The sequence below is a fragment of the Gopherus flavomarginatus genome, chromosome 9 (assembly GCF_025201925.1).
Source record: "Gopherus flavomarginatus isolate rGopFla2 chromosome 9, rGopFla2.mat.asm, whole genome shotgun sequence".
Lineage (NCBI taxonomy): Eukaryota > Metazoa > Chordata > Testudines > Testudinidae > Gopherus > Gopherus flavomarginatus.
Genome location: NC_066625.1, coordinates 32,246,097 through 32,258,963, shown reverse-complemented (window position 1 = coordinate 32,258,963; position 12,867 = coordinate 32,246,097). Strand labels below are relative to the sequence as shown.

Here is a 12,867-nt window from a genome sequence, read left to right as displayed (position 1 = left end):
GTTTTCTGCTTGAGTTTCACAGAGTTAATAGAGAGATGGAATTATCCCAGAATTGAATTCAGAAAATCTAAAACATATAAACATCATTCTGAAGGTGTTTTGTGTTGAAAACATTACTTATTCATTCACATGCTCTGTGCGGCAACTTGGTGATTTGCAGTGAAGCCATCGACTTTGGTGTAGCTTGTATTTCTCTAGAATCTAATTTCTAATGGCCATCTTACAGGGAACAAAAGCAGAAATTCTGGCTTTGTAATTCAGTTGGAGTTTACTTTGCCATCCTCTTAAGCAGCACTGCACTATATTTACCAAAATGACATTCTCTTCGTAAAGAACTGTCTGTGGAACATACTGCATGTAAAGCAAATGGAATTTTGCTAACATAGAGTTACTTCTGCAGATGACTTCTCCAAGTTGAGGGTGGAGGTACTCTAAGATAACGATGAGTCCATCTGCAGCAGACAGACAGAACAGGCTAAGACCCAAATGTTATAATCAGCAGTGATCCTGCTGTGCTAAGTTTCAGCCCTACCAACGTGTTGTGACTCAGGAAAAATGTTGGCCTGTAAAAATGTTGACTCATGGTTTTCTAGTTTAGATGTCAGGTTATCTGCTGCCTAAACCTTAAATTCCTTTAAATGTCTTAACAGACATAAAACAGCTGCTTACTGCACCCTTCATGGCTTAGAGCCTGTGAGCCCCACCTTATCAGCTGTCTGTGATCGATAGGCTTTGCAGCACTTTCATTCTAGAGGGACACCTAGAAATGGAATGTTTTAAATAAGCAATATTTTTTAGAAGTGTGGAAACCTAAATCCAATTTCATTTTCTTTGGGATTAAAAATGTCATAGTACCTTATTAGTTCTCTAATGATTAGCATAAAATGTTGAAAATGTTAATGCCAAAAGGCCAGTCATAATGCGTAAGGTCTGAATATTGGGGCATGTGTTTTCACTATGTAGCTCTACCTAATGTCAGAGTATTTGCATGATTCTTTGTCCCTATTCCTGTGTATGATTAGGCTTTGATTCAGGTGAAGAGAATTAAGATAATGGTGGCTGTGTGATTTTGCAGTCGGTGTAAATAAGCTACCAAAGGTTTGACAAAAATGAGTAAAACACCAGTGCTCCAGTTTGGAGAGTTTGGCGTGTGGTAAAAGCTATATCATCCTTGTACTTCCAGTGTTTTTGTATTAGAATGTATTGATATTTTAAATTTTTCAGTAATCTGAAGTTTCCCTCTACAGAACAGACCGTCAGAGCATTAATCTTTCTTTTAGTAAAAAGTCCAGTAACGAATGGGAAGATACACAAGTAAAATGAGTAATCGTGCCTTAGGTTATGTTAGTTTTGTACATGCCAACTTGGAGATCCCTCCTCATTGTTTTCATGACTACTACTTGGCCTAGTTACGTGTGTTTGACTTGCTTTAGTTACGAATCTCTGTCCTTCAGCTTTACTACTGTGTGAGCCAGGGAAATCTTTCTTTTAACAATTGCCAGGGAGGCTGACCTCCAACCTAACTATTAAAGATAATTCATTATCTTTAATGAAAATTTTAAAAATAATTTGTCAAACAGTGCAACACTCATGTTGAGTCTGGTTTCATATGTTTGATAGCTACTGAATTAATGACCAGGTCTGTTCCTGTATTGCCTGTAGGCCAACGCAGATCCGTCGGTGATCAACTGTTTACACAACCTCTCTCGTCGAATTGCCATAGTTCTACAACATGAGGAACGTCGTTGTCAGTACCTGACCAGAGAGGCCAAGCTGATCCTAGCCATTCAGGATGAAGTGTCTGCCATGTCAGAAAGTGAGTTCTGAGCTCAGGGTAATGGGGAGCTTATTTACTGAAGGGAACTTTCAACATGGGATAGTCAGTCAATTACTGGCCAATTTAATAAATAGTCCACTTAAGTGCAGTTTACCATGGTTCGAGAATATTGGTGGTGTACATATGTCTAGTAACAGCTAGGTAGTAGCAGGAATGCAGGAAGCTGGGTAACAAAGTGACTTAGTGAGCAAACCTTTCACATCTGGAGCATTGAGTTTCCAACCTGATTTGGGGTCATGGGCAAAGTCAGGTTCTCATCTAAGTCCATTTTTGTACATGTATAAAGGCTGTCTGTTTACTGCTTGGCATAACTTCCAGGTTCTGCTTGAGAGGAGTTACGCAGAATGTAATTGCTAGTTTATAGTGCATTTAAACAAACGAGCAAGAAAGAATGAGACTAGTTCCAGTTTTAGAATGGAGTTTTTTAAAAAAGGAATACTGCAACAGTGTAAAATGTTATCCTTTAAAGTTTATATAATTTATTACAATAATTGGATCCTATTGTTAAAACCAAATAAAAAAATGGGACAAATCTTTGAGCGAGGTGCTTTCATTTTTGGAGGATGGTGGTATGCTTGAAGTCAGCTACAATATTATGTGCCAGTTACTAACCCAGCAGCCAATGAAACCCTGCTCCTGAGCTGTGGTAGTATGAGCCCAAGTGCGTATTCCCACAAAGTAGGGTTTGTACTGGAAAACCCACAGAGACCTTTTGCTATAATAGTCTTTCTGATTCTCACTGTGATTCAATCAGAGAGACAAGGTAGATGAGGTGATATCTTTTATTGGACCAACTTCTGTTGGTCAGAGTCAAGCTTTCAAGCTTATGCAGAGCTCTTTTTTAAACCTCACCCACCTTGTCTCTCTAATATCCTGGGACTGACATGGCTACAACAATGCTGCATACGGTATGATTCAGTTGGACACAAGGGCCTTTTCAGGCCTTCTCTCTGCTTTTCCCTTCCCCTTATAGTCCCTGAGGTGACCTAGTCTAATCTCAAGACCTTGAGGCACTGTTATGGTTCCTTTCTCTGTAATTCCTGCTCAAGACTCCCATGTGTATCTGACCTTTTGAAAGAGCTCTCTTACTTCAGAATTTCTTGTGCTTGTCATTTTTGTTTTGTTCATTTGTCTTTTAAGAAAACAAAACCCAAACCCTTTTGTGTGTTTAAAGGAAGATGTTTCCTTGCAGAGCTGAGAAGAGGTCTGTCACTCTTTTCTGGAGGGGTTTATTATTGCCATTTTGTGGCATGTAGTTATAAACTCAGTATAAAATGTTGCTGAAAATGCTAATGCTGAAAGCCCAATCATAATGCAGCAAGATCTCAGCATTGGAGCATGTGTTTGCACGATGTGGCTTTGCCTACAGCCAGAGCTTGTGCATGATTCTTTGTCATGATTCCTATGCAAGGTGAGGTTTGGATTCAGATGAAGAGAATTAAAATCCGGTGGTGACTGCATGAACTGCAGCTGAAGTAAGCTATCATGGTTGACATAGCTGGTAAAGCCTCTAACGAACACTAAGCAGTCTGTCAGAGCCCACAGTTGGCATTTGCAAAGGAGCTTTAGTTTTAGTCTGATATTTTTGAAACACAAATAAAACAGTGAAAACTGCAGGTTGCAGGAGACTAAAGTATTTATCTGAGACAGCTTTCCTGGTATCCCCAGATATCTTGGTGTAGCTGTTCTTCTGAGTATAAACAAAGGGCACTCTGTGAATGGGGTTCTGTGGCTTTTATCATTCTGACTGCGTTTGACTCCACTTTATCTTATCATCTTTGAGGTCACCTGTGTTGCATAGAGATCCCTGCTCTACAGGTGAAATAGCTCAGCAGCTTTTGTGACTAGCTCCGCTCCTGTCATTCACTAGGGAGGGAGTACAAGTGGTACAGCTTTGCCCTCTGGTGCATTTGCTATCCAGACGTGTGAAAGCCCTCGAGTAATCTCAAATCCAGGTTTCCCATTCTGTGATCCTGTATGCCAAACCCTCTAGCCATCCTCAAGAGGGATCTTTCTATTTCACATGTAGTTTCCATGACCAGTGTAGATAGTAACATGGCATTGTTTCAACCTGTTGTGAAGATGTGTCCCTTTTTAAGGTCACTCAGTAAATTTTTTAAAAGCACCTATGCCTCTGTGATGCAGAAGGGCCAGGGAGCAGTGGGAGAATGGTCAAAGGGAAGTATATAAGCCCTAGGCCAGGGGTAGGCAACCTATGGCATGTGTGCCGAAGGCAGCACACAAGCTGATTTTCAGTGGCACTCACACTGCCTGGGTCCTGGCCACCGGTCTGGGGAGTTCTGCATTTTAGTTTAATTTTAAATGAAGCTTCTTAAACATTTTAAAAACCTTATTTACTTTACATACAACAATAGCTTAGTTATATATTATAGACTTCTAGAAAGAGACCTTCTAAAAACATTAAAATGTATTACTGGCACACAAAACCTTAAATTAGAGTGAATAAATGAAGACTTGGCACACCACTTCTGAAAGATTGCCAACCCCTGCCCTAGGCTAATTAAGGTGCGGTTCCCTGTAGACTAGGGAGGGTTGCCACAGGTTATTTGGAGCACCTGTAGTCAATTAAGGCCCTGTTAGCAACCTAATAAACCCCCCTGCTTCAGGCAATCAGGGGAGAAGGAGGAAGGAGAGAGGACTGGAGCTTGGAGGTGTGCTGTGAGACTTGGAAGATCAGAAGACCAGAGTAAGTGAGATCCTGCCCAGTGTTTAAGGACCAAAGGTACTCTACCCAAGGGGGAAGAGGGTTAGAACCCGCAGGGGTTGAGAGGAGCTGGGGTTCAGAGTAAGGAGCAAACCCAGACCCCTCCCCTGCTTCCCTCCTTTACCACCTTCCTGGGCCACTAGTGGGGCCCTTGGTGCCCCAAGAGCAAGGGCAAGAGTTGGCATCTTAGCCCCACACCAAGAAAAGCGCAGGACACACCATACTACATTGGCCATGTTGTCACAGTCTCATTTTCAAAAGTGACTTAGACACTTAGGAGCCTGTGGTCTCATTGAAAGTCAGTGGAATGTAGGCACTTTTGAAAGTGTTACTTGCTGTGTAATAACCTAAGAATCTCAGTCCTGTTGAGAGTGAGCCAGTTGCATGAGCTGTTATAGTTAAAGTATGGAGTGAATTTCTGGAGCATTACTAATAAACCAGCATTAACCTCTTAGGTGTGTATGCACCTGGCTTTACTTTCACAGGGGCACAACATGTATTGTCCTGCTACAAGCATTAAAAACTAAAATTTAGAAGTAAAAACATAAAGAAGTAGTTGCTCCTCAGATTAGTGAAGATGTCCATGTTACATAAAGTTGGGATTCATGCGATTCAAAAATAAGTTCATATTATTGTTGCTTAATTAAAAAACAACCACTGTGAAAGGTGAATGTGGATTAAACAGACTTGAATCTGTCACTGTCTAATCTTTCCACAGAATCTGCTATTACAATTGTGCAAAATTCAGATGACTGTCTGAAAGCAAGGTTTCTCTGCTTTGAAAACAATTGAATGCTTTCTTGTTTTAATCTTTCCATAGCAGCAGAAGGTCCACAATCACCTTTCCATCACATTCTACCCAAGTGCAAGCTGGCCAGAGACCTCAAAGAGGCTTATGACAGGTAAGAGGAATCCTCCTGATAGCCTATGCTATTCTGCTTCTTAGTGAAAAGTCTTTCACTGTATATTATCACTAGCTCATCTGATTTTATGTGTCTCTTCCCATTAGTGATTACTGGAGACACCAGTTCAGAGAGGAGGTTTGCCTCTATTTTTTGTATTGCATTTGTTTCAGTCTCATCCAAGTCAGTGAACATGAACAAGTATAGAGCCCAGAAAGTGAGTGGCCCTTTGGGCTTTGAAGTTAAACCAAGTGGAGATTTATAGCAATATGGAGTTATCTGTTGGAGTAAATCAGAAATATTATGGAGACCAAGTTGCTATTTTGGTCTCTCCAGTAGGATATCCCAGGGATTATCTTCTTTGAGGTTTGATAGAAGTCTTTGTCATGGCTATAAGAATTGTGCTACTCTTTCCTTGGCTGGCAAGAGGCCTAATGACAACTTATTTGCAGAGTATCCTGTCAGCAGCATTTTGAGCAGCAACTCTCCCAGCAAGCGCCCCAAACATACAATGTTATGCACTGCCCCATGGATCGTAGTTCGCAGTTCCACAGGTTGCCCCCACGTCATTTGGTTACACTTTGCATGCATGGAAGCCTGAATGAATGAGGCCATTAGCATCGTATAAACTGCAGCCTGTCAAAGCCTGACCAGTTAATTGTTCTGGCTGGGATATCAAAGATGCCTAAAGGAGTTAGAAGCCCAATTCCCACTGAATCTCAATGGAAGCAGGGCACCTGTCTCCCTTGGGCTCCTCTCAAAAAATTCCAGCCTCTGTGTTTTTCTGCTGTGACAATCATGGCATAGCTCACCCCTTAATGCAGAGCTAAGGGCTGCATTTGGGGCACTAGCATGTGTTGGTGACAATAGCTACCACAACAGGGGGAGACAGAACCCTGAACTGGGGGTCTTGGCAGATAAGTAGAGCAGGAAGGTTGATTCAGTGTTTAGGGGCCAGGCTTCAATTCCTTGCTTTGCCACAGACTCCCTGGGTGACTTTAGTTAAGTCGCTTCATCTCTATGGATCTAAAGTTCCCCATCTACAGAAAAGGAGTAGTAGCACTTTTCTACCTCACAGGGTTGTTGTGAGGATAAATATATTAAAGACAGATAATTAGATACTACTGTAATTGGGGCCAGAGAAGCATTTTAGATAGGAGTGATTAACAATTTTCTGTGTTAATTGCTTTTGATCTTTAAGCTTCTGGAAGAAATTCAGGCCCCTTTGAAAGAAGCTGCAGAATCTGGATTTGATGTGAATCCTGTAAAACATACTCTGAGTTTTATTTGAAAACATTTTTCCTGGCCTGGATTTTGAATACCAAACTCTCACCCACTTCTTGTTTTTCTGTCTTCCTTCTGGTCTGTTTATTTGTGACTCACTAAAGTTGCCAGTGGATGATAGACTGTGGGGTCTGCCCAGTAATACAGTGACATCTAGTGGCTGAGAACAGTCACAGAGAATTTTGATTCTAGGACCAAAACTCATGGTAAGGACAGAAAATACATAGCAGTGGTGCCCACGCAATTTTACCTATGTACTAGCAGCTGCCATCCATTGAGATAGTGTACTGGGGCAGGAAGGTCTATCTGGGGGAGTAGGCCACTACCCCCAAGCCCTCATCCATGCTGTAGTGGAAACTTCTTCCACATTATTTCATGTTGACATGGAACATTGCTTGTCTTTAATTATTTTACCTAGCTTATTTCTGATTTGAAGGCGTTGCTAGAGACTATCCCAGTTAAAAGCTGGAATGAACTTTGTTTGATGGTTTCCTCACCAAGTGCTGTTTGCTTTATATCTTTAGAGTCTGATTTTTGTGGCATTGTATTGGCATAACTGTACAATTAGAGTTGTTTACAACATATATGATTTATATCTGTTTGATTAGTCTGAGGTGTGCAAAACAATTAAATAGCTATAAATCTTGATAGTAGCCAATTATCTTAATTTTGTATAAATTTCTGGTAGTTTCCCTCCTGGGAAGCCCCATGGTGCAGTATATGGGGCACATGGGGTTGTGAACTAGGTTCTGTTTCTGTGAACTAGGTTCTGCCAGTGACTCACTTAGGCAAGTCACTCAAGCAAGTCAGAAACATCCACTGATTTTTGGATGCCCAATTTGAAACATCTTGGACCTGATTTTCAGCACTGCCAAACCTCTGAGTTGACTTTAATTGGAGTTGTGGTGCTGTAGCTGAGGAGGATGCGATTGTTTCAAAGTATTTTCCTACAAGGCGCTCCCCACTTGATGGCACTAGAGTATTTAAGTCAGGTCTGACATATCCCTAGTGCTTCATTCTGTGTCATGAGAGGTATACATATCTGAACCTTTGTCACTGCTCAAAATGCATTGAATGCTCCTATCTTTTAAATTTCAGTATAAATGATGTGGGCTGTCGTGATTACAGGTAGTTATACCACTAGTTCCCATGATTTCCTAATGGCTGTAGAAGAGAACCTCAGAAAGCAGGGCTTTTTAATGATTAGTTTAAAAGATTTTAATGCATTTAGGATCCTCAGACATTTTCCACACAACTCTGCCTACAATGCGAACAAAAAGCAATGACTTGAATGCCAGAATACCTCAGATATGGCTCACTTCTAAGCTCAAATATGCACCCATCGTAAAACCTAAACCTTCCCACTAGTCCAAATTTAGGTAACGGAACGGACTGTTTTGCCATAGTTTAAACTGCAGCTGCAGTTTACACCAGTCCACCACCTAGAGGTTTTGAACAAGAAAATATTATCTGTTTATTTAGAGGGGCTCTACTATTTCCACCTCTCTCCAGGTAGGTTTTTCATACAACAAGAGCAACCACACACTTTCAGCCTAACTGATTTCTTTTAGGGCAAGGGTGACAACCAGAGCAAGAATGAACTAAAATAGAGAAAATCTTCATGAGAGTGGTGTGTCTCTGTTAGCATTTTATTTCAGCTTTGGCTTGCAAAATGTCCAATGTCCCCATGAGACAGTCAGGCTTTATAGAAATTTCAAGGTAGAATACAGAGCAAAAGCGATACACCACAAATGGGTTTTGAGACAGTGGGCTTATCTAGATGGCTAGTTTAGTGTGTGGCAGGTTGGAGTGTTTCAAAGCAGAGTAGATCAGCATACTCTTTTAGTGCACAGTAACAAAGTCCACATGGCCAGCTAGTATGTTGTAGATTTACAGACCACCTTGCAGCACACTGACTAGTCATCTAGACAGGCTTATACACAAACTACTTATACACAAACTGGTCTCCATGTTTCAGTAGAAGAGGCTACTACAAGGTCAGTAGAACTATGACATCACCACATGAATGTACTAACACAGTAACAGCCATTCTGCATGGTAATACTTGGTACAAAAGCTATAAATAACATAACAGGTAGTGTACATGCAAAGAGGGGTACGTCTTATTCAAGGCTCCAAATGGCTACTGCTTTGTATTTCAAAGAGAAGGCTACCAACACAATCCTATACTCCCCTTCCTAGGGTACATTTTGAATAGCGTCTAATAAGCATGTCTATAGGACACTCTACTTATATACATGAAGTGCTGTAAAAAGGTGAGTAGCTATAATTATCTTTATTTTGCATATGGAGAAACAGCGATGCAGAATTTAAGGCCAAAATTTTCAAAAGTATCTACCAATTTTGGATGCCTAGTTTGGGACATCTCAGACCTGATTTTCCACAAGTGCTGAGTGCCTGTGTTGAATTTTAAATTGGACAGTGGGGACTTAGCACACACCCCTCTTGTTGGCATGTTCCATTGGCTAACTTAGGCAGCTTTGCGACTAGCATGTTGGCTTTTGTGGATTGCATTCTTAGGTGTCTGTCCCTCCCTGTTCATTGTTCAGGGACCCTAGGCATCTAATTCATCTTTGTGGATCAGTTTTTTTTTCTAGACACCTAAAAATTAGGCACAGTGACTGAGTTCCAGTGCCTAAGTCCTTTCATGGATCCCACCCCTAATACTTTGTTCTGTGCAGTCCATTTTTATTTTCATGTTTCCTTTGAGCATTGTAAATAGTGTGAGTGAATGTTATATGCAGAATACCTTTTGACTGCGCTGTATTTTAAGAGTTCATTCTTGATGGCATGGTACCAAATGTATGTCAATTATGGGTGAATCTGCTGGGTCTTCCTTAGCCAGGATAAACAGGTGTGTTTTAAATTTCATCCTTTGAGTCCAAGAAAAACCAGTTTGTTTGCAGTACTGTGGTGTAACTTGGATGCTCTTTGAAGGCTGTTGACTGGGTGTGGGATTGAGGAATGTATGAGTGGCTTCCATATCAAATTTGCTCAATTTACAGATAATGGATTTTTCTAACAATAAGGTCTTCAAGTTTAGCCTGGGATCTGAGAGTAAAGCTGTGGTGTGTCTGCTGCTCAAATCATTACTAGTAATAATGATTCTGGGGTCAGATCTTAGCTAATGAGTTTGATGGTGCACAACACTGCACAGAATCCTGTTCTGCTCCACTTCTGCTGTGTTATGGGGTGGCAAGTAGCTGCACTCTAGCTAAACCTGCAACATAGCTTCAGTTTAAAGCTGACGTTTCAGACTTCTGCAAACATTACATATAGTCAGATACATTTGAAAATTGTTATTCCACCCCAAGCCATATATTTGCATATTCGGTAATTTAGGTTATTTACACAGTAATGTAAGCCTAGGGATAGTGGGACTTGAGTTAGCAGACCTGTGTCAGGAAACCCTGGACTTGAGTGTCTACCCTGCATTTTAACCCTAGGTTAAGAATTTTCTGACCCGTGCTCAAACCTTGGGTTCTGGTGTCCACACTGCAGTGCACAGACCTGAATCAAAGTAAAGGTATCCTGAAGTGTCTAGTGCCCCCCACCTCCACCCTATGTCGGCACTCTAGCCTTAGGAGCTTGGTGGACTGTGGGAAAACTCTTCTTCCCATCCTGTTTCCTAATAATGGTGGTGCTATTGATGGGACTCAGCACATATGCCACATAATTAGCTTCTTTGGTGGCTGTCTCAGTAGAATGACTGCAATTTGAGAAGGCTTTATATGAGGGATCAGGGCCGGCTTTAGCAAGTGCGTGGCTTTATTCCTGGGAGTGGGGCTTGTACTCACCAGGCGGCACGCCGAGTCTTCGGCAGCTCTTCTGATTGCCAGCCGAGGGATGGCCACTGCGGGGGGGCTGCCGCGAGGCTTGCTGCACTGCTGCTGGAGCTTCGCCGCGGTCATCATGGGGCCGGCCGGAGACCCTGGAGCGGACTGCCGCTGGGGTGAGTTTAAAAAAAAAAAAAATGTAAACAGATGCCTTAGGTGCGGGGCCCGATTCCAGGGAATCAGCCTAAAGCCAGCCCTGCCAGGGATTGGTAAACTTTGGCACGCGTACTGCAAGTTCGGCCGATCACAGATCCCACTGGCAGGCCAATGGAGGCTGCGGGAAGCTGCAGCCAGGACATCCCTCGGCCCGCTCTGCTTCCTGCAGCCCCCATTGGCCTGGAGTGGCGAACTGCGGCTAGTGGCAGCTGCGATTGGCCGAACCTGCAGAAGCGGCAGGTAAACGAACCGGCCTGGCCCGCCAGGGGCTTTCCCTGACAGGCTGCCTGCCAAAGGTTGCTGATCCCTGCCTTATACTGAACTATCATCTAATCTCAGAACTGGGCTCGCCAGCTCTAGGTTGAGTCACATTGGTAGGAAAATGCCCATATGCACCTGTTCAGAGAATAATTAGGAAATGTATTTAAATGAAACTTTGCGATGCTTAATTTTTAATATGGGATTTTCAGTGAAGGTGTTCTTGTTTGTTTGCTTGATTGTTTGTTTGTTTGTTTTTATCTGTTTTGAAGTTTGACATAAAATGAAGGTATCAGAGGAAAAACACACACACCCTCCCAGCCTGGCCCAACCAAGCAGTGAAGTGCACCCCAGGGCTTTCGGTGCAGTGTGTTTTTTGTAATGCTTTTTGCACAGATAATGGGAAATTCTGTGGCTGTTTCCATGTTAAACTTTTATTACTGGACTTGCTTCTGCTGAGAACTAGTGTCTGGCACAGAGAAAAAGCACAGCTCTTAAAAGCTACTAACAAAGTTATTGGACTTTGGTCTTGAGAATTGAGAATGAACGTTCTTGTGTTCCTGTTCGTACACTTATCATTGCAAATCTCTCTGCTGTACAGGTGTACAACACTGATTTTGGCCTCAACCAGCACACTCATGTCATGAGAAATGGCTTTTTGAGCAGACATATTTATTAATACAGAGGGTGAGGTGTCTTACCCATGTGTGCTTGTACTTGGGTAGTGGAGGAGGTAGTGAATGCCATAAAGATGAGGAGTAAATATGTCACCATCTAAAAACAAGAACAAAAATCTGTTTGAGTGAAGTTGGTTGCCCCAAACTCCCTGCTTGCTGTGTGTCCTGCTTTCCAGGGGTATTAAATAAAAGATACTTAAAGCTTCTTTCCAGCCAAACACTGGGATCAAACTTCATTATTGTTCCTGAAGTGCATATTTTCTCCACTTCAATTCTGTTCTTTTGGGTAAGCTTAAAAGTTTAGTTTTAGATGCTGTGGTTTCCTAGAATGAAGGAACTATTTAACAACAACTTTCATGATTTATTGTGATGAGCAGGTCAATGGGAAACAAACCACGTAGGTGGAATCTATGGAATCAGTGTTGTGCTGACATGTTGCTCTGTAATGCCTTATGTGTAGTAAGGGAACTTTCCTCGCTCTTTATCGTGCAGTAAAATTATGATGGAAACATTGGGCCCAATTCATCATTGCCCTGTGTGCCATCCAGTCCCACCATACCTCCCCCAGGAACACCCCCCACAAGGCCTCTGCATCACCTTTAAAGGAGATCCTCCTTCCCTCCCTGGTGCATTGGTGTGGGGTCAGGGCCAGCTGGAGGAGGGAGGGAGTGTGGTTGGGGCATTCTTATGATTCTGTGACCATGCAATAGCCTATAAGAGACAAATTTAAAGCAGGCCTCATGGCAGGGGTGGGCCAACTTTTTGGCTTGAGGGCCATATCTGTGTATGGAAATTGTTTGGGGGGCCATGAATGCTCACAAAACTGGGGGTTGGGGTGAAGGGGGGTGTGGGCTCCAGCTGAGGGTGCAGTCTCTGGGGTAGGGCCAGAAATGAGGAGTTGGGGTAGGGAGGTGGGGTCATGTGTGTTTGGGCTCTGGCTGGGATTTGGGCACTGGGCTGGGACTGAGGGGTTTGGAGTGCAGGAGGGGGATCAGGGCTGGGGCAGGGGGTTGGGGCACAGGAGGTTGTCAGGGGTGCAGGGTCCGGGTGGTGCTTTACCTCAGCAGCTCCCAGAAGCAGTGACATGTTTCACCTCCATCTTCTATGTGGAGGTGTGGCCAAGTGGCTCTGCACGCTTCCTCATATGCGGGCACCACCCTTGCAGCTCCCA

The 12,867-nt window shown here is 42.8% G+C and overlaps 1 protein-coding gene across 13 annotated transcripts in view; it reads left to right on the top strand.

The window, feature by feature from the left end:
• NPRL3 (NPR3 like, GATOR1 complex subunit) overlaps nt 1-12,867 on the top strand; it is a 108,239-nt gene that overhangs the window by 23,357 nt on the left and 72,015 nt on the right. For 9 of the 13 annotated variants that reach the window (XM_050968246.1, XM_050968238.1, XM_050968240.1 and 6 more), the window contains 2 exons: nt 1,663-1,816; nt 5,383-5,464. In XM_050968246.1, coding sequence (XP_050824203.1) covers nt 1,663-1,816; nt 5,383-5,464 — 236 coding nt within the window. The remainder of the gene's footprint in view (nt 1-1,662; nt 1,817-5,382; nt 5,465-12,867) is intronic. The other 4 variants (XM_050968249.1, XM_050968250.1, XM_050968248.1 and 1 more) reach the window with 2 other exon arrangements.